This window comes from Manis pentadactyla, chromosome 15, assembly GCF_030020395.1.
Source record: "Manis pentadactyla isolate mManPen7 chromosome 15, mManPen7.hap1, whole genome shotgun sequence".
In the NCBI taxonomy this organism is placed as follows: Eukaryota; Metazoa; Chordata; class Mammalia; order Pholidota; family Manidae; genus Manis; species Manis pentadactyla.
Window position 1 is genome coordinate 61,824,491 of NC_080033.1, and position 20,528 is coordinate 61,845,018.

The window sequence follows — 20,528 nt, forward strand, 5'->3', positions numbered from 1 at the left end:
AAAGCCAACATACATACCAGCTTTCAAAGTTCCCTAGACAGGTGTTGTTTAGACACCAGGGCTTACCGTTCTTCCTCATTTTGGACTGGCCTATGCATTTTGTTCCTGTTCCCATTGAGACAACTTCTCTCGTTACTGAGGGGAAAAGAACACTAAGTCAGCACATTCCTCCAGAGCATTCCCACCGCTGACCTAGCACCGCGGTTCCGGCCTGGCCACCTCCCACCACCGGCAGTACTGCGCCACCTGGCGGAGAGCAGGGGGACACGCCTAACATCGCCGTTTACTCCAGGAAACCACTGTCCCTGCATAGCCATGTAAGATTCTATCATCTCCGGTAGGGAGAGGAGGCGCTCCAAGGAGAAAAGGTCTCACCTTGCAGTGGTTTGTCAGGGCAGTCACAGACCCGGTCAGCTGTGCGTTGGATCTTCACCACGGCTGCTAATAAAGTCCACTCGCGGTTGGGCTCAGGCTTTCCCTGCTTGGGCAGCCTGATCCCATAGTGCTCATAACACAGCCTTGCAATCTCATTCGCAGTCCACATGGTCTGAGCTGGTGCAGAGGCCCTGATAAAAAACCGCAACTATCAGAAGTACAGAGAGAACCTTACACCCAACGTGAAATGCTACTACCTTGCACCAGTGCTTCAATAGGCTTTCAGATGTAACCAACTACTTTCTACTGAGGTTTCTCTATATGAAACTCCAGTAATTTTCTACTACTTCCCTGTCCCTTTTCATTTTTAGGGGAAAATCCTACCAACTCCAAAAGACATCCTATTTCTTTAAGCTGTGTTTTTTTCTAATGTTGGGTATCTGACATGTTTCTAATGAATCTGAACTTAGTACTCAAAATGAAAGCACAAGAGAGAAGTTATCTTCACTACTCATTTTCATTTGGAAATAGCATGCGAAGGGCTGCAGACCTCTGCTAACTTTGAGCAGGCTCTCACGTACAAGGTTAGCTTTCTGGGTAGATGTTCTTTTCCATCTTCTTTTTCAGTCATTTTATTATTATTTTTCTTTCCCCCACAGCAGATTGGTTCTTTACCTGTCTAGTAAATCTTCCCCAGTTCCCCCATCAGGAAAGCATCTCTTTAATTTCTTCTATAATGTTTTATGACACAGAAGGGAGAAGTAATGGAGTCCAGAAATTTCTCACCAGTCAAGTGTCTAGTGCTCTCTTCCTCATAGGGGTTGTGCTGGAGTGTGGGATTTGGGGTTACCTTTCTGGGTTCTGATTCTGGTTTAGCTACAAGTTAACTGCGATATTGGGTAGATTACTTAACCTGTGTGTGTCTGTTTCTTCATCTGTTAAAATAGGGCTAATGATAGTAGCTAATTCATGGGGTTACTATAAGGATTAAACATTTATAAACAGCAATTGCTACAGTGTTGAGCATAATTAATACCAATGTGATTAGAAACACAAAAAAGTGTATTTGATTTTCCTAAATCATCTGCCTGAAGCTCCTTAGGGGAGGGGGTATCGCATGTAAGCCATGAATAAAAAGCCATTAAGCAGATCAGACCTGAAAGAGCCTAGACTCCTCCATTTGGCTCTCCCTCCCATTTCTAGGGGGCATCACAAGGTAGTATGTTTTATGAAGGCAAATACTCTGGCACCAACCTGAAATTAAGCCAGAGGCACACATCACAAATATTTGCTAGAAACTCTCCCACTCTTGGCTCTACAGATGCTCATTCAATGACTTCATTTACACTCAAATGTATGAAAAGCTTCTTAGCAGGAAATGAGATCATATGATGGACATAGGTAATGTTAAAAAAAAAAGGCTTTACTGAGCACTAATGCATGTTGCTTCTGAAAACGGGTATTTCTACAGTGAGTCCACCTCCACCCCCCACTTTGCATTGTGTTAAATTAATTAAACAAGGAGGCCATTACACTGAGGTGGCTCTAAGGCTGCGGTGGCCTAAGGAAACCAAGATCTAAGCCTGTAAATGCCTGAAGTTTACCAAATCATAGCACTACTGATAACTAATCACAAATAGCCAACTAGGCTTTAAGCTATAGCCAATCAAATAATTTCCCTTCTTGCCTTTGCACTCTCTCTCTCTTTCCCCTAGCTCCAACCTGCCAAGTGCTTCTAACCACTTCTGATTCGGTGTTGCCCAGTTAGCATGGATTTTTGACCAAATAAAATCTTAAAAATTTAAGATGCTCTGTTTATCTTTTAAGAGTTGCGATGTATAGGCCTGTTATTGCAATAAATGGTCATGGGAAATCCAACTAAGATTTAAAAGAAGAACCTGGCAGGCACTGATGTAAATTGTAACTTCTAAGTCAGAGAACTAGCCTAAGTTTTGTATCTCTTGGAGCAAAGGAAAAGCATGGGAGAGCCTAGAATCCTCAGTATGGCTCTCTCTTCCATTCCTATTCCTAGGGGGCATCACAAGGAGGTATATTTTATGAAGGCAAATACTCTGGCACCAACCTGTAATTAAGCCAGAGGCGCACATTACAAACCATAATAGCCAAAGAAGACAGAACGTGAAGAAACGTTGACTCCCTAAGATGAAGCAGCCCAGACCGTATGATCACCTCATCGTGGTTGAGTCTGGTGAGTGTCCACAGTAGTTGAATTAACTGTTTTTGCTATATTGGCCTACTAAAATTCAAATCCACTGTCTCCTAGATGTTGAATAACTTCTTCATATGGAACAACAGCTCAGTTAAACAGGCATTACTTTGCCCACAAGACCGCACGTTCTAATAGCTGCAAAGAGCTTCAAAATCTACATCCTTTTCAAAGAACAGATAAGGCGGTTGGCTGCCGGGGTCGGAAGGAAAGCCTACTTCCCCTAGGCTCCTTCCTCCATACCCGCGGCGGCAGGCCCCCTGCTCGGCCGTCTCTAAAGCCCCGGCTGCAAGAGCCTCTAGGCCCGTGAAGCTGGTACAGCGTGCGCGCCGGCCTCCTCGGTTACGCGGGAAGCTGCTGCCGGGCCACACGCTCCCCACGCAGTGGACACGGGCACTTGCACGGCAGGAACGGCATTTTCCCACGAGACCCGCGTCGGAGCGGCACGGTGCTCACATTCTCTTCCCACACAAAGTGGGCTCGGGAAAGCTGGGCTCGGGAAGCTCACCAGGGCCCCCCTTCACTTGCGCACGCTCGGACCTGCGACCCCACCTCCTCACGGACGCAACGCTCCCACCTCTACAGCGCTCACCATCGCAGAGAGCCGGCAGAACCGCGCGGCGCAGAGGACGTAACGTCACACGGAAGCTGCGCTTTCAGCCCCGCCCCCAGGGGCGCGCGGTGCACGCTGGCCCTTGTAGTCCTTCGGGAGCGGAGCCCAGGGGTAGGGTGCAAGTATTTATCGCCCAGCGGCCTGCGGCGCGATGCATAGGTACCCGTGAAGTGGGCTGAATGAAGCTGGCCCCGGTGAGATGTAATATGACGTCGTACGTTGGAACGCTAGTTTGAATTCCTAAAACAGAGCGGTGCAGTAGAAATATCATTCGAGCCAGATAGGTAATTTAAAATGTTTTAGTAGCTACCTTTCTGAGAGTCAAAAAAAATGGTGAAATTAATTTTAATCCCATATTTTATTTAACCCAGTATATCCAAAGTATATTTCAACGGGTGGTCAGTATTTTAAAAGAAATATTGAGGTATTTTACGTTTTGTTTTTCATTCTAAGCTTAAGAAATCTGGTGTGTACTTTACACGTACAGTAAGTACATCTCAATTTGGACCAGTCACATTTCAAATGCTCAGTAGCCACATTTGGCTGGTGGCTGTGGATCTAAAATCTTCAGATTGCCAGGAATAGGGTTCAGGAGCTTGTACAATCCAGCAATTGTATACCTCAATTCCTAAAGATGAGAGGTTTCATTTTTTTCTCTCGTTACCCCTAAAAAGTTAGAGGAGAAAGAAGTGCAAAGTACTTAATCCATCCTTCTCTCTAGTTCAGAGGGAAAGGTTCACAGATTTCGTCCAAGGCTAAGGACCCTGCTCTTCCTCTCTCTCCAAAACCTTTGACCTGCAACTGACTCCCTCTTCTGTCTTTAAAGCTCTGATCATGGTGGGGGAAATCGTCTTCCAGGGTTATCTCAGGGATTGGCACCACCATCAATCTAGTTGCATAAACTGAAAAGTGAGTCACTATCTTGTCATTTCCTTTCCCTTAACCTCCGCAACATAATCCATTAGTCTTGTTAGTCTTACTTCCTATCTTTCGAATCCATCCACTTCTGTCCATTTCCAGGGGAATATCCTAGTCCAAGCCACTATCATCTCCCTCTTGGATTGCTCTGCTAACCTCTGGACTTCCATCCTTTCTTGCCCAACTCCACTTCTTTTTCACAGAGCGGTTGGACTGATGTTTTCAAAATGCAAATGTGATGTATATCCCCTGCTTAAATACTTCAGTGGCTACCCAGCATTGTTAAAATGCAGACAAAATCCCATAGTAGAGCTCACATCCTGTTTCATCTGGTGGCATATTTCTTTGGGTAGCTGTATTCTATCTAGTGTTATTGACCCTCTCCACGCCCTTTGTTGTCTCAGGGCCTTTGTGCTTGTTGCCATACCAGGGAAAGCCCTTCCTCTTCTTTGACTAGCTAATGCTCTATCTTCCTTCAGATCTCAGATCTAAGGTCTTCAGGGAAACCTTCTTTAACTAGGTCTGTTAAGAGTCTCTCAATACTCCATGGTCCTTTCCTTCAAAGCATTTATAGTTTTTTCTGAATGATTAAGTGTCTCTTTTCCTTACAAGTCTAGAAGCCTGATGAAGCTTGGGACCATGCCTTTCTGCTCACTCCAGTACCAGCTGTTGGTGAATTGTGAGCCTTCAACTCTGAGGTAATGAGGACTTAATAATCCTTCTGTTTCTTCTAGCTTTCATCCTGTTTGTCACTTATCCTGTCAGGCTCCACAAACAAGTTGTCTAGTGCTGCTTCAGTTCATCTCCATCCCTAGCCTCCTTGAGGCCAGGAAACTGGCTTCTGCCCCCAGCCTACTACTAACCAGCTCTTTAAAGGTCATTTGTGACCTCATTACTTGTATTTTCCAGTGGTCCATGGACAGTTTTGCCTGAAGTCCAGTCCTTTACCTTGACAGTACACCTTGAGGTATGTGACCAGAATGATCTAGAGGTGATTGTTCTCATTTTAGTTACCACCACCTTGCTGAAGATGTGCCATAGGAAGTGTTTCTTCTGAAATACCACCTGCTCATCTACCACTGTTGCCAAGTGCTCCTGGAGCTTATGCTTAAACGCCAGCCAGGGTTGAAGATGCTCAATGCTCCCTGATGTAGCTCCCAGTTGAGTAATTCTGCAGGCTTGGATCATTTGAGCTGCTAGAGAAATAGGAACCTGCTTGTGGGAGTGCAGACTGCCAACTCACAAACTGGGATGTTTGCAGAGGTTCTGCTGAGGTTGGAAGATAAGTCCTTTGCTGTGTGAGTCATCAGGAAAAAGGTTTCTCCAGTTGCCTCCCTGTCAGGGAGCTGGGGCTCCATTTTAAGAGCAGGCCTTCAGCCAGACTCTTGTCACGTTTGTAGTCCATTTGAATTGAGCTGGTGAGAAGACTCACTGTTCAGCAACCTTACTGTTCCCACCCAATGTGTAACAGGCATGTCAAATTTACTGCATCCAAACCAAATGCTCAACCTTCCCTCTCAAACCTGTACGTCCTGGTTTTGCATTTCAGTAAACTAAACTACTTTTTGGTTGTTCAGGCCCCAGATCTTGAAATCATCCTCTTTTTCTCACATCCCACATCTGATTGTTTAATTGTCAACCTTGGAGAACACAAAGCCCAGTGCCTTGTAACTATCTCCACTACTTCAAACCACCCATGTCTCAGCCATCACCTTTCTCCAGCCTGCTGCAACAGCTGAACTGGTCTCCCTTTCACTCTTGCCCTCCACCTAAAACACCTTTAAAAGCACGTCTCAAAACCCTCCAATGGCTTCCCGTCTTACTCCCCTACATGGCTCGGTGGGGCCTGTGTGATCTGCCCCCTTGTTGACCTTTGCTTAGTTCTTCCCAGCCAGACCAGACCCTTTACTGCTCAAGTATGATCAGATTTCCTTGTCTCCAGATCTCTACCCAAATGTCAGTTGAGAGGCCTTCCCAGATTACATATTAACAGCACTGTCCTCAGCCACCTCTTTCTAAAGCAGCACCTTTGCTCCCTACTCCATTCTTTTTAGTATGTACTACTACCAGAAATAATATGTATTTACTTCTTTTTGTGTAGTTGCCCCTCAAGAAAGAAATTAAGTTCCATGAAAGCAGGGACTTGCCTTCTGTTTGCTGCTGTGTCCCCCAATCCTTTAGAAGAATGCCTGCCACAGAGCACACATTCATATGTTTGTTGAATGAAGTAGTGTAATTATAAACATTCATTAGGCCGGCTGTCTGAGAGAAAGTTGATACCCCAAAGGTAAAGAGAGTACTGAGACAAGAGTAGAGACAAATGGTTTATTTTGTAGTAAGGAATAAAAAGGAATTCTTAATTCTTCTTCTCCTCTGGTGGCTGAGCTGAACTGTGGTAGTCAAATGGATAGCAATACCCAAGAATTCCCTTGCAGTCCTTGATCTTTTGCAGAAATGCAAAGATACCTGAGTTACACAACTTGCAATTAATTATTCCTTTCTAGCTGGAAGTGCCAGCTGCTGTGCTTTCCAATGCATCAGTCGTTGCTACACTCTCCTTCTTGTCTTCAGGTTTCATGGCAGGAAACAGCAGGACTTCCTATTGGAAAGAAAACGCACTTTGAAGTGAAGAAGCAATCTAGTTTTTCACAGCTGTCCACCCAGTCCTTTTGCCTCTGGTTACTGATACCACTAAAATCCAAAGATCTGTGTTCTTTTACTTCACCTCAGTCCCTCTCAATTACTGAGGATGGAAATAAATGACAGCACTGCCTGGGGCATGATGTTGAAAAAGAATGAAGAAACACAGAGGTTCTCTTAAAATATGATTTCCTCATCTATAAAAATGGGATAAGTTTCTACACCTCACAGGGCTGACTTAACTTAAATGTGATAATACACAGAGAGGGCTTAGTATGTCCTTGGATCCTCAAGAAATGTAAACAGTTAGTATTCTTTCTGCCTCAGGGAGAAGAAACCCAAACCACGTAAGGCCAGACACTCTGATCCTTGTCCTGTGGAGCAGCGTTTAACCCCTTTGCCTGCCCCACCTTGCATAGGCACTCCCCACCGTGGGCCACAGTGCACCTTGATGTTATTGGAGTCTGTGAGAAACATGGTGACGCGGTCGATGCCCATGCCCCAGCCAGCTGTGGGGGGCAGCCCATATTCTAGGGCGGTGCAGAAGTTCTCATCTATGAACATGGCCTCATCATCGCCAGCAGCCTTGGCCTAGGAGAGAAGCAAAACACTAACACTGTTCAGGTTGCACCGTCTCAGTGTCTGCATGAGCAAGTTCAAACGTTCAGAGGGCTTACTATTCGAGGGATGCTCTGGACCCCAGCACTTGTAGGGAATTGTTTCCCAGTAATTTCAGGATGGAGCATTTCTCTGAAAGACCTGGAGGTCAGAACTGATGAACTCCACCTCAGAACATGTGCAAATTCCTCTGTGAAATGAAAATGCCTTCATTGCTGGGCTCTGTGAGGACAGTAAGGCTGACTTTCAGAGACTCTGATTCCCAGCAATCTTTTTCCCATTTCCTCAAACTACCCAACAGTGGCAGTGCCAGTGCTGGCGACCTGTGGGGGCTTTGCCTTCTTTCATCTTTACCTGTCCACCTCAATAAAAATGCCATCTAAGAAGAGTTATGTTTTTGTGAGGCAAATGTATTTTTAGGACAAGTGTCACATTCCCCTCACAAGGAATCATTCTCTTATAGAGAAATTCTAGGGCCAAAACTAGTCAAGATCTTTATCTTGGAATGTGACTTCCTCCAGTAAAGTCTGTGTCTTTCTCTTTCATTTCTGTTGAAATGACCAAGAGATGTAGCCAATGACACAGACCAGGGCTAAGGCTGGTATTTCCTGATGAGTGGGGACACTGAATAAATAGAGGACTTTGCTGCTCTTCCTTCCTTACCTTGGCCTGTTCTTCAAAAAGCTGCCGCTGTCGCATGGGGTCGTTCAGCTCGGTGTAGGCATTGCATATTTCCTTCTTCATGACAAATAGCTCAAAGCGCTCAGTCAGACCCTCTTTAGAGCGGTGCCTGGAAGAGGAGACCGAAGGGGAGGCTGAACATACAAGTTTGCTAATAACATCTGGTACAAACACAGGAGTCCTACATTCTAGTCAACTTAGAAGTGTTATTGATTGTGACCTGAAGCCTGTTCACATTCTCAGCACCAAACTGTTTGGTGCAACAGTGAGGACGGTTAGAGAGACAGAGGCTTTAGTTACCTCCACAAGAAACCTTTGCGGTAGACTGTTACACTGAACCATACCTCCTGTATTCATGCCCTTCTGTCACAGTAACTCTGGGCTGCCCATATGACTTGCTTTGGCCAATGGAACATTAACAGAGGTTAAATATGTGTTTGCACAGTGGGGCTGATTCTTTTGGAATGCTTCTACTTGGAACTGAGCCACTATGTAAGGAAGCCAGGCTGTGCTGCCAGAGAGAGGCCACATGAAGGGGCTATGGAGGAGGAGATCCCATGTGGACGAGGAGCAAAGTGCCCTAGCAGAGTTCCCACTTGGAAAAAGCCACTTGAGTTATCCTAGCCGGCACTATGTAGAACTTAAAAGACTACTCACTGAACCCACAAAATCTTGGGAATTGGTAAACTGTTTCATGTCACTAAGTTTTGAGACTGTTATATAGCAATAGGTAATGGAAACACCATGCTTTATCTTACCATTTGGCCAGAGGGCTCATGATCTGTGGGTGGTCACAGATGAATGTAGGATTGATGCATGTCACTTCCAGGAATTCCCCGACAAGCTTGAGGAGAAAGCAGAGCACAGCTAGAGAGCTCTTCCGAACGGCAGTTTGATTGACACAGTCTTGGTGGAAGAGGACGCATCTCCAACCCACACCTGACGCTACAGGGGTTTATCCTAAGCTTTCCAATGGCTGGTAAGAATTAAATGAGTTAACACACACAATGATTTGGCACAGAGCTTAGTACAGCAGGAGTTCAAAACTTGTTAATTCTCTTATTTCTCTCTTTAGGGCTTTCCTGTGAAGCTTCTGTACAAGTTAGTTCTCCACAGAGGAGTACACCTTCAGCGGGAGCAGCGGGCTGGTTACCCCTGGATGAGGGCTGGTACTAAAAGCATATGGTCTTTTACCTTATCAAGCAGTCTGGCTGTGGTTCGAGGTGGAGGGCATTCAACAGCTTTTGTCACACAGATATCATCAAGAATTTTGCGAGTTTCTGTAACATGAATGTACACGTTAGTGCAGAAGACATCCCATTATCCCAGTAAAAAAGTATGTAAAGAGAATAGTGTGGGAGATTCTAGCCCTGACCTAATCTAAGTCAGCGCTGAACAGGAAGGAGGGCCATATGCTGGAGAAATGCATCACTTTACCTTCAGTTTCAAAGAGGTTAGATTCTGGCAGCTTCACCCCCAGGGCTTTCTCAAGCTCCTCTACCATGCTGATTTTCCGGAATGGTGGGGTGAAATCAACCTCGTAGGCTTGGCCTTCTGGGCCATCTGGATGGTAGGTGACCTTGTAACTGCCTGTAATGTGCTTCACCATTCCTGGGAAAGAAATCTATCATTTAAAGCAGCCAACAGGAAGACCTCCTAGAAGCAGTACACCAGCCCTTCAGACATGTGTGAAAAACAAAGGGAGGGGTCACCTGAAATCATCTTCTCTGTGATTTCCATGAGATCGTGATAGTCTGCATAGGCCATGTAGAACTCACAGGTGGTGAACTCAGGATTGTGAGTCAAATCAATCCCTTCATTCCGGAACTGACGTCCAATTTCATATACCCGGTCAATGCCACCAACCACCAGCATCTAGTAACAATATGGCCTGGTCACAGTGGCCAGTCTTGTCTCCATGGCTGTGGAAAGTTTCTGCCTATAAAAGCTGTAACTTGGTTTTCACAGCTCAGGCCCAATTTCTCTAACAAAGGCTCAATATCTTCTTTTTAGCTCTTTGTAGTGGACAGTCCACTCACCTTGGTTGCCCAGGACCTGGGAATACTTTGGGGTGTCCTCCAGCTTGTGAGTGTGAGCCCCCCAAGAAAGAAGCTTCTCTTGGGATTGGGATGCAGGCACATGACCCAAGCGCCCCACCACTCACACACACCTGTGGGACTTCAACATGGAAGCTATTGAAAGAAGATGTAAATATTGCACAGAATTCTTCCTGGTGAAGGGAGTCAGAGATACCTAGTCTTTAGAGGTAGTAACTGCAGGGGTCCTAATGTAAATGACCTGTGCCCTGTGCTGGAGTTATGAGCTGTGGTAACTGTCCAAGGTGGAAAAGATACTGGTTCTCCATAGCAACAGCCCAGTGATGTGACTCAGAACAATTCCTAGTTGTGTGGTCTCCAAGCTTATTATCTGATCCTCTTGGAAACTGAGCTTCCTTATTTACATTATTTGAATACACTTTGCTTTTGCTTAAATTAGTCGTAACAGGTTCTGTTGTCTGCAGCTGAGAATCCTGAGTGAGACAGTCTTCAATATTTATTCTGGTTATTTGAAGATATTTCCAACTTCCAGACAGAGGTGAAGGTCTTTCTTCTACAAAGTCTAAAATCAGATCTAATCCAAGGAGGACTATAAACTTAAGTGTTATGGAAATCAAAATAGGTTAGTAGGATCTGCATACCAAGGAATGACAATCCCTTTGCCCTCTGCCATACACTGCTGTACTGATTTTATAGAGAAACTCTAGAGGTGTGATACTCACAAGTCTGACAAATCAGAACACTCTCCTGGCTGTGCTATCCTCGCTGTTGCTCATATTTCTGCCTGTACCTACCTACCTAGCCAATGGTTCTCCAGCTTTCTGCTTCTCTAAGGAAACAGGGCATCTTCTTACTGATTACCTTATGGTATAGTTCCGGAGCTATTCTCATATATAAATTCATGTCCAGCTCATTGTGGTAGGTGATGAAAGGCTTGGCCACAGCTCCGCCTGGGATGATGTTCATCATGGGAGTTTCAATCTAAAAGAAAGGGAGAAATATTTAGTCCTCAGACAGAGGCCCTTAAACCAGAGACCTCGGGGATAGCTCATGCTTTGCATATGATATATCTTAAGCCTGTTATCCCCAAGTAAAAGTTAAGTTCAATAATAATGTGCAATGCTTGACAAAAAAGTAGAGATAGCTTGACTTTCTAGGGTAATGTCTCAATTTCTGTTAATACCAAACAAATATCAATTTGCAGTATTTATTAAAAATGTTAACTGCTCATGTCCTTTGACTTATTCTACTTCTAGAAATCCACCCTAGAGAAACAATTGCACATAAGCACAAAGATGTTCATAAAGCATACAAAAGAAAATCACAAACCTAAATTATTAATAGGGAAAATAAATTAGGCAGCATTAAAAATGAATATGCACACACAAACACACACAGACACTGAAACAGAAAGGGCTCTAACTGAAAAAAAGTGGGGAAAAAAAAGCAAGCAAGTCCATCATAATACATACACTGTGACCTCATTTATATTTAAAGCAAAAAATAAAACCCATCCAAAATATTTACAAGTGTACCCCATCTGCAACATGTATAGGTATATATGTATGTATACATAATAAATGGTATGAAGGAAACATACCATTAAGTTTATGGAAGGAAGTTAGGTGGGAGAAATGAAAGGGGACTTTCAGTTTTGCTTTTTATTTGAATTTGTTTTACAGTAATATGCACTCACTTGTCTCATACTTTTTTTTATGCTACAAAAAAGCAAAATGAGCTGATTACATGCTAATGATGTCATCCATGATCAGTGTGTTGATGGCCCTACACTTTGTCCGTTATCTTGGAAGTCAGGTCCTGCCTTCCTAATCAGGGCACCAAATAAACAAGTGGAACAAAGGCACTGGCAAGAAACGAGACTTTTCATTAAGCATGAAGGATACTGACATAGGATATGTCTTGGAAAAGGAAAGGGAAGGAATAGTAAAAAACAAGCTCGTCATGTTAGGTAAGGAACTCTCCATCACCTCCAGGAATCCCAACTCATCCAAGAAACTTCTTATGTATGTGATGATTTTTGAGCGGATGATAAATTTCTGCCTTACAAAGTCATTCAGGATCAAGTCCAAGTATCTCTGACGATATCGTGTTTCCTAAACCAAAACAACAGATAGAAATTACTGATACATCTGATCCAATGGTATGATAAGCCACAATTCAGAGGCCGTGAGAGCTCACCTTATCTTTGAGGCCAAAGTGAAGGTGAGGTAACATGTGCAAGCAAGGAGACAGCAGTGTGATCTTGTAAGGAATGATACTCAGCTCACCCTTCTTGGTTTTCCCAGGGTTCCCCTCAACTCCAATTATGTCTCCCCGTCGCAGTTTGTTATTGATATGAATAAATTCTTCTTCTGATTTATAATTCCTGAGTGAAAGGAAAATGTAATTTGGTATACAATATCCTACATTAAAATTGACACTGGTTTACTCTGGAATCCTCATTAAATTGTTAGTGCCTAGTTAATGTGAGCCCAAGAAGAATCTCAGATTCAAGGCCAACTGTTAAAAAAGTATTGTAATTTCAACTGCTATACACCTGACAGCAGCCATTCTCCAGGTGACCAAACAGCCTTTTAATTCTTTTTTCAGCCTTACCTGACCATATCCCACTTCTGACTTTAAAACACCAATGGGAAAAGACTACATAGGCCTTTCTCCCCAAACATGCTGCTCTGGGCCAACCTAGCAAAGGCCTGTAATTGGATATTTCTATATACCTGGAATTGGCCATCACTTGCAACTTGATCCCCTCTCCTCGAAGGTCATAGAAGATGAGCTTTCCCCCAGAAGCTCTTTTGGCATGAATCCTACCTAGAAAAGAACAGTAGAAATATTGACTGACAGAACCAGGAGCTATTTCATGATTATTAGTACCCCAAAAGCTCCCTCTGTATATTTTACATCCAGCTAGAACCAGAAAGCCTAGACTTTAGACTGAGGCCTAAGCCCTGCCTACCTTTTTCTTCATGACCCCAACCCCCACTGAACCCAGTTAAGGATGTGCAGGAAGATCTGGTTTTAACGATGGTCATTAGATTCCTGGAAGATGGTAGTGTTGGTGGGAGCATAGGTTTTGGGTCTCCCTGACTCTTCACTTATAAAGAGAAAGCACAACTTAGATAGGCAAGGCCAAAAAGCCGAGGCCAAAATTTACAACAAAATTACGTGGGAAGATAGTCCCAAGAATCCCCAAATACAAGCCATGGGGCAGACCATCGAGAGCCCTACGATCTCCTTACAGGAAAAAGCTGTGAGGAGCAATGGAGTGTCTGAAGGGTCTGAGAATTGGAATGTGCTCTATAGGCACAGGCATTTCCTGGCAATGCGGCAGGCTAACTAGAGGATGGCAGCTGAAACTGGGAGGGGATCTGTCCACTGCCATATGAATGAGTACAGTGGGCTGCACTCCGAAGGTTTAAAGGAATGATGTCCTTTAGTGTAGCCCCCAGGAATACTCTTTCACCGTCGGGGCTCCCCTCCCTTCTAGGACAAGCCCCCCAGAGAACTGAACAAGACCAGGAAAACAGAGACAAAGGAAAGAAAAGGTCCAACAGAAGTGAGGAAGGGGCAGAGAGCCAGGAATCTCAGAAAGCAAGCTGCTGTACTTCGGTACACTTCATAAAACAACAGAAGAGGGAGCTTGGTGAAGTTGGAAAAGCTGTCAGAACCAAGCCTCCTTCTAACATTCAGGAAAACTAACTTCACACAAAAATAAGCAACATAAAAGTACTGCAGCTGAACGCCATACAAAATTATTTCTTAAAAACAGAGAGAATAAGAGTAACATCCCCACAATGAAAGCACTCAAGACAGACTCAGGAAAAAACAGGAAAAATTTCTGTTTCACAATGAGCTGAAAGGCAGTAAGAAAATGACACAAAATATGAAAGAATACAAATCAGAATTAGAAAAATGAAGACAAGAGGTGACACATGAAAATTTAGAAGTAAAAAATCATTTCCAAAATGAAGACTAAAGTAGAAGGAAATAAAAGTAAATAAACAGGACAAATAATACCTTAAGAGAAAGCGGGAAGGAAGATGAACTTTCAATATTAAAGTATAAAATTTAACAAAAGCAACAAATATTGAAAAGCAAGTTCAAGCATGTGGATAAAAGGAGTCCCAAAGGAAAAAAAGCAAGAGACAGATCACAAAAAATTATATTCAAGAAAAATTTCCTAAAAGATTTGAAAAATATACATAAAGGGCATACTGTGTAACTGAGAATACTGACCCAGAATGACTAACATCAAGACATGTTTTAGTAAAATGATTGAACTTTAACTTTTGGATGCTTAGGCATTTGCAGGGTGGTGGGATTATGGGTAATGAAACTTTTTTGCTTTGTTGAATGTTCTGAATTTTCTACGATTAATAGTTTTACTTTTATTTTTTGGAGAGCAAAAAAAGATAGGACTTACTTATCTTAAAGGAAAAGATCCCACACAAGATACTATTAACTCCTAAGTAAATGTAGAAATACAATTTTAGTGCAAACCATTCTGAAGCCACATACTGGGATTCTTAGAAGCCTGGTAAAGGAAGTCCCCATGCAAGACTGTGAACCTGGAGCAGCGCCAGGCCGGGAGTTCCCCACAGACATCTCCCTCCTCTGTAGCATCACCTCATCTGAGGTGTGACCTCATAGCTCAGGGCTGCTCTACTTCCTTTGAGTGGATATATTTTCCTGGTAAAGCAATAGCTTCAGATACATGCTATTTGAGAGCAAGACCACCCAGATCTTCCTTTGTGTCACTGAAGAGGCCTGCCTATATTGGGAGCTCCACAAACTGCCAGGGAGTTAGTTCCTACCTGCCACCTTTAAGGAGATGTCAGTCAAGTGGTCCCCAGGCTGCAGGTGACTGTATTCTTGGATGAAGTGAGTAAGTGAGATGTCTACAGGGAACTTGTGTGGGTATGGGTCCTCCCCATTAACCTTTAGTTGGTGAACTGCTTGACTGCGGATCTTGTAGTATTGCTATTAAACGAACGAACAGAACAGAGAAGAAAAAAGTCTTTGACAAGTTGAACCTGGTCAGGCTAGCAGAGTAATGTATTCTGCTTTGGAGTGGCCCCAATACATTGAGGTTTCTTTAACTGAGCCCTCCATGCCCTTGAAATCACAGGATTTGATTATGGAGTGAGATTTGCACTTAAAATATGCAGGTGGCCAGACCCACAGTTGGCAACAAAGGCCAGAATTCCAAAATGCAAGACTCAACAAAAAGAAAAACTGGAGTCTGCCTAAAACAGTAAAAGCTTAGTGAGCTCAGGTGGCTTTGGTTACCACTTCTGTGGGTGCATCTGCACAGCGAATCTCTTATCTTCTTTCCAACCCTGGGTTCACATCAGACTTTCCCACAAGACAGGTCTACAGGGCCTGGACGATATAAGAAAGGAATATTTAACAGCAGGGGTCAGCAAACTTTTTCTGATGCAACCAGTCAACTCTGCTATTGTAGTGTGAAAGCAGCCTTAGACACATGTGAACAAAAAGGCATGGCTGCGTTCCAATACAATTTTATTTTCAAAACCAGGGAGGAGGGATAAGGTAGTTGGGGTGGAGGGTGGATCTGGCTTACAGACATAGTTTGCTCATCACTGGTCTAAAGTAAACCCTAGCCCATCTTTAGGGAGATATTTGGTCTGGGGCTGCTATGAGGCCCAGTTAGTTCCAAGGGAGATGAACCAGTCACACGCAAGTACTAGGTTCTCCCAAATGCCTATTGGGAGTTGATTAGAAAAATGCTCAGGGCCTGTGTCTTTAACCAGAGGAATAGTGGGCCCACCCTCATCCATGTGACCCAAGGCCCGGTGCTCCTTCCAGTTCCTATTTATCTGAGTCCCTGGCCCCAAGGAATGTGCCATAAGCGCCATCAGCAGATTCCTGTGCCCAGCCAGAGCGGTGGTCCAGAGGACTCACGTTTGGGTCCAGGCTCTCCTCCTCAGCACCCACACCATTGTCAGTGGTGTGGCTGGTGTCAGCAGCAGTGGCCTGGCTTAGTTGTCTCTCGCTGAGCTCCTTCTGCTTGGCTTCCTTCTCTGCTACTTTCTTCTCAGCTTTCAGGCGTCTCTTCAGCTCACTGTTGGGAAGATGAAAATGTTCACTGGGAGAGTTGCTTGGAGTCCTCTAGTATTCTACCCCGTAGCCAATTATCAAAAATGTGAATAGCCTGGGGAAATGCTCTCGCCCAGTTCTACACCCCCCACTTCTAGTCTCTTAGTCACTAAACTATAGGTGAAAGAGAAAGAAAAAAACTTTGAATAAAGTTGTAGAAGATCTTTCTCAGTCTGTTTTCCAGTCTGAGGTCCCAACTAAAATCAAGATACACCAGGACAAAGAAAATCCTCATCAGTTTTGTATTTGGAATAGGAAAAAAGGTTTTCCAGAAAATCAGCAAGATAGGCTTTTCTCAAGGTAGGTAGGCTAGGGAACTCCTTGAGGCCAGGGGCTGAATCTTAGTTATTCAGTATCCTTTGTAGAATATGAAGTTCCTAGAGTACCAGACCGTGTGCATGTCTCCAGCTCTCTCTGCCATCCTCTCTACCCCAAGAAGTGGGTTAGTCTGGGGTGGGGAAAGAGTGGCAGAGAGGTGGCTCTTCAGAATTCAAGGAGACACACCACTGACAATCTCTCCCTCAGCACTGGTCTCACTCTGTCCACTGGAACTTGATTTGACAAACTGGGCTGAAAAGTATACAAAGCAGTGTAGCGTAGGGGATACTATACCATGTTTGGAGTCGGACTGCTTGGGACTCCTGACACACGTATCTACCAATCAATTATATGATCTTGTTCAAGTGACTTTACTTCTCCCCATCTGTAAAATGGCAATAACAGATTTCCATTTTCTCCTCCCCAAATGTTGTTGTGAGGTTTGAGATAATGTGTGTGAAGAGATGACCCTGTCACTAGCATTTAGCCGGCATGCAAATGTGAGCTCTTCTTAACTCTCTACTCTGCACCTAGGACAGAAATCTTGCAGATTTGGATAAATTTCTGGTCAAATCCTTCACTGTTCAAACACTCTGCTCTGAAATCTTGCTTGAACTCAGAAAATAGATTTGTGTACGAGAGATATCCTCTTATTCAAATAGGATCGATCATTCTTTTAAAGCACCAATTTTAATCAAGTATTCCATAATAATCCATGGCAAATGATCCCAAGTCTGCTTAGATATTGTCTGGCTTTAGAGCACACTCTTAATTTTCAATATAAGTTTAGAATAAATCATTTAGAAAATTTAATTGGGGATTTTTAAGGATCATGTTTTAGGTAAGAAAACTGAGGGCTTCAAAGTAGGTGTCTCTGTATCGAAATAATCTGTAACAGTTGTGAAGACAACCTTGCCAAGAATATTGTGCTAGGCTATCTGCTGTAATTCAGTCAGTGGGCATCTAAGCCTTTGTAGCATTAACATAATAAACCTGTTGTCCATTCAACTTGGTCTTGCTCTTTAAATCAAATCAATCCTAAAGATAATCCAAAAAGGCCCTACGAATAGAACTGAGACTAAAGAGGAAACTAATCTCAAGAGCAAACAAAGTGCAGAAAGATAGGAAAGAGAAAATAAACTGCAATAGAAATTTTTTATTCATACAAAGGCTTTGTTCTCAGCACTGTTCTACAATAAGACCCAAACATCATCTCAAGAATCTAGAGAGAATTTCAATTTATTAAACAGAAAATGAAAAAGGACTATGGTTTTGGTAGCAGGGCTCTTTGTTTCCTTAGCAACAAGTCCGAAGATTTAGCCAGAGGCATAAAGGATAAGGACCTGAGTAAAGGGAAGATTTTTGCTCCCAGAGCAACAAAGAAGGTAATGGGCACCAACCTTCTTTTATCAGAAAGTGGCTTGTCCTTGTGAAGCGCTGTGAAAGGAGCAAGTTGATACAGTCGCAGTTCCCTCTGCCCCCATTGTGCCCAGGAGGTTTGGCGAAGGGACCCCCTAACAAGCCTTACAGCAGCTTGCATCAACATGGCAGAACACCCTGGAACTAATGATTACCACCACCTAACAGGAAACAGAGATGTGGTGTCAGATGGGACAGACAGTATACATACACCCAACCAGCATGCCTACTCTTATGGGTTGGGGGGTTACACAACCTTCAGTGTCCCATTTAAGACCCTGTTAACTGACAGCAGCCCTATTAACATTCACTGTGCTGGAACTCTGACAATGTTCTGTTCTGGCTGTGGTAAAGAAGTGCTTATCTGGGATCAAAAGTTAAAAGTAAGTCAATCAATAGTTTACAGGTAGAAATGATCACAACATTCTAGAAAATGGAAGACAGGACCTGGGGCAAGTGTTTCTGAAGTCCCTGACATGTAGTTTCTCTCTAGGAGATGAAATACCTGGCCACAGAGACAGCAACGGGAAGCATATAAAATGTTACTATTAACTGCAAACTAACTGAAGCTAAAAGCAGGCCACACAAAAGCACCTGAGTCAAAGTTCTTGTTTGGAGCTCTAGGTCTTAGACTACATTACATCTATACATTAACACTAACACTGGAAGGCAACAAAATTACAGGGATTATGTTCTTCATTGCATTTTAAATAAACTTCGCCTTTCATTTGGTAATGATCAGTTAGCAGGCAGCCCAACTGTTTTTAAACTTGGAGAAAATAACTGGCATGAAATGCCCGCTAAAGATTCAGACAAAGGAAGTTCAAAGAACAATTAAGAAATAGAAGGACATGTTAATCATAAAAAAATTATTTTAGCTCATAGCCACTAGTGGAATACAAATTAACAGCAGATTCTTGCAGACAATGCGAAATGGTGCAGTCAGTATAAAGAGCATGGGCTGTGGAGTTACAGACTGGATTTTAGATCTCCGCTCCAGAGCTTTGGATTAGTTACAGACTACACCTTTTAGGTCTGCACACTTTAAGCAATGCATGTAATTACCTAGAGCCTCAGTTTACTAATGTGAAAAAAATAGGCACTAACACTTCCCTTGCAAGATTATTGAGATTAGACAGAATGTATAGTTCTAGCAAAGTGCCTGATACATAAAAGTTGCTTTAAAAAAGTGGTAGCTTTTAGATTATGGGTAATTAATTTAAGAAAAGACAGAAAGGAATTAGTTGGTTTCCTCAGTTTGTCTTTAAATCATACTCTGGATAACTTGCTTAGGAGGCATCTGTGATTTATGATTCTAAAATTCGATTACTGATGTAACAGATCAAAGTCCAATTTTTCAAAGGCAGTAGTCTAAGACCAGTTTCTATACATCTATCAAGATCCATCAGATATGCCCAGAAGGACAACATATTAGGGTGCTATCAAACCATAAATTTAGCTATTTCCTGCCTCATTTTTCTAGTCTATTTGAAGCATAAAGGGACAAAAAGGGAACACCAATTCACCAGTTTGAGTGCCTAGAAAAATTTCATGAGGGTTCAGCAACAGAACTGAGCCCTCATGCACTAGGGCAGCCGTATTTGCAATGAATTAAGTTCTCTCCTATGCTTCCGGAATGATACTAGTTACGTACCATCTTTGGGAGTATTGAAGAACAGTCACTCAAATCACTGCCTGTGTTCAGCGCTTCAACTGAAGAACCCCGGTTGAGAGGGAAAATATATATTTGAGAATATAAGACATAGGCAGTTAAAACGCTAGTTAATCTTGATTTACTTATAGTTACCTTCACACTCCAAGAATTTGGAGTGGTTAACAAAGATATACTTAGCAGCGCTCCAAAGGGCAGCTTGGTGTACCGATGGTCCCTACGCTGAACACTGGTCCTCGGCTCAGTTACTCACAGATCTTTGCCTAACCCGTATGGAGAGGCGCACGAAGTTTTACAAATGACCGCATTAATAAATAAGGCTTAGAATGGCCACGGCTCTAAGGTTTTTTTTGAAAAGCTGGGGTATTTAACATTTCTCCTACCTCCTTATCGGGGCGCAGCTAATAAAATAAAGCCATTTCCCAGAAGGGGGAGTAAGTTTCGCTTTTCTGTTACCTCCCAGTTCTCTGCATTCTCTTACTCCAGGAGTACGACAGGGGGAACCCCGCCAGCGCCGGGCACGCGGCATCCTGGGGGGCGTAGTTTCGGGGCCAGCAGCCACTTCCCGGCTTGTCTGTACCCACGAGAACCGGCAGGAGGGCCCCAGGTTCAGCCGGCCCGGCCGGAGCCTCCAGGCCATTCCTAGCCGGTCTGTCCGACCGCAAAACATTAATGACCAGCAGCAACACTTACTTTTTGCTAAGTTTCGGCTCGCTGCCGTCCACTTTCACCTCAGCCTCCTGCACTGCTGCCATCTTTCCTGAAGGCTCGACCCAAAATGGACCAGGGTCGAACCTCAGTTTCCAGGTCCCAGCCGGAAGCCCCGCCTCTTCCGGGAGGAGGGGGCGG

The 20,528-nt window shown here is 43.6% G+C and overlaps 2 protein-coding genes and 1 long non-coding RNA gene across 15 annotated transcripts in view; 1 reads left to right on the forward strand and 2 right to left on the reverse strand.

Annotated features, from left to right (window-relative positions):
* ADAT1 (adenosine deaminase tRNA specific 1) overlaps window positions 1-3,251 on the reverse strand; it is a 36,197-nt gene extending 32,946 nt beyond the window's left edge. For 4 of the 10 annotated variants that reach the window (XM_036909312.2, XM_036909307.2, XM_036909306.2 and 1 more), the window contains exons 1-3: window positions 2,459-2,843; window positions 376-566; window positions 67-135 (exon numbers count right to left, since the gene is read on the reverse strand). In XM_036909312.2, coding sequence (XP_036765207.2) covers window positions 67-135; window positions 376-566; window positions 2,459-2,493 — 295 coding nt within the window. In that variant the 5' untranslated portion in view covers window positions 2,494-2,843. Of the gene's footprint in view, window positions 1-66; window positions 136-375; window positions 567-2,458; window positions 2,845-3,110 lie in introns of those variants that run through there. The other 6 variants (XM_036909314.2, XM_057493189.1, XM_057493188.1 and 3 more) reach the window with 5 other exon arrangements.
* LOC118924476 (uncharacterized) lies at window positions 3,210-6,331 on the forward strand. Of its 2 annotated transcripts, none has more exons than XR_005029615.2 (3): window positions 3,210-3,337; window positions 4,751-4,831; window positions 5,144-6,331. It is a non-coding gene; the product is annotated as an uncharacterized LOC118924476 (long non-coding RNA). The 2 variants fall into 2 exon arrangements; XR_008994124.1 differs by lacking the exon at window positions 3,210-3,337 and adding an exon at window positions 4,025-4,124.
* Window positions 6,332-6,444: 113 nt separating this feature from the next.
* Window positions 6,445-20,525, reverse strand: KARS1 (lysyl-tRNA synthetase 1). 3 transcript variants are annotated; one of them, XM_036909302.2, is made up of 15 exons: window positions 20,373-20,494; window positions 17,989-18,168; window positions 16,076-16,235; window positions 14,965-15,130; window positions 12,868-12,961; window positions 12,329-12,515; window positions 12,118-12,243; window positions 10,991-11,110; window positions 9,785-9,947; window positions 9,510-9,683; window positions 9,267-9,352; window positions 8,831-8,916; window positions 8,055-8,181; window positions 7,221-7,364; window positions 6,445-6,732 (listed from the first exon to the last, which is right to left on the reverse strand). In XM_036909302.2, exons 2-15 carry the CDS (start codon window positions 18,132-18,134, stop codon window positions 6,634-6,636), a joined length of 1,878 nt encoding a protein of 625 aa, XP_036765197.2. In that variant the 5' UTR covers window positions 18,135-18,168; window positions 20,373-20,494; the 3' UTR covers window positions 6,445-6,633. The 3 variants fall into 3 exon arrangements, with proteins under 3 accessions (XP_036765197.2, XP_036765199.2, XP_036765200.2); XM_036909304.2 differs by lacking the exon at window positions 20,373-20,494 and adding an exon at window positions 19,662-19,720; XM_036909305.2 differs by lacking the exon at window positions 17,989-18,168 and having other exon boundaries at window positions 20,373-20,525.
* Window positions 20,526-20,528: the final 3 nt, after the last annotated feature.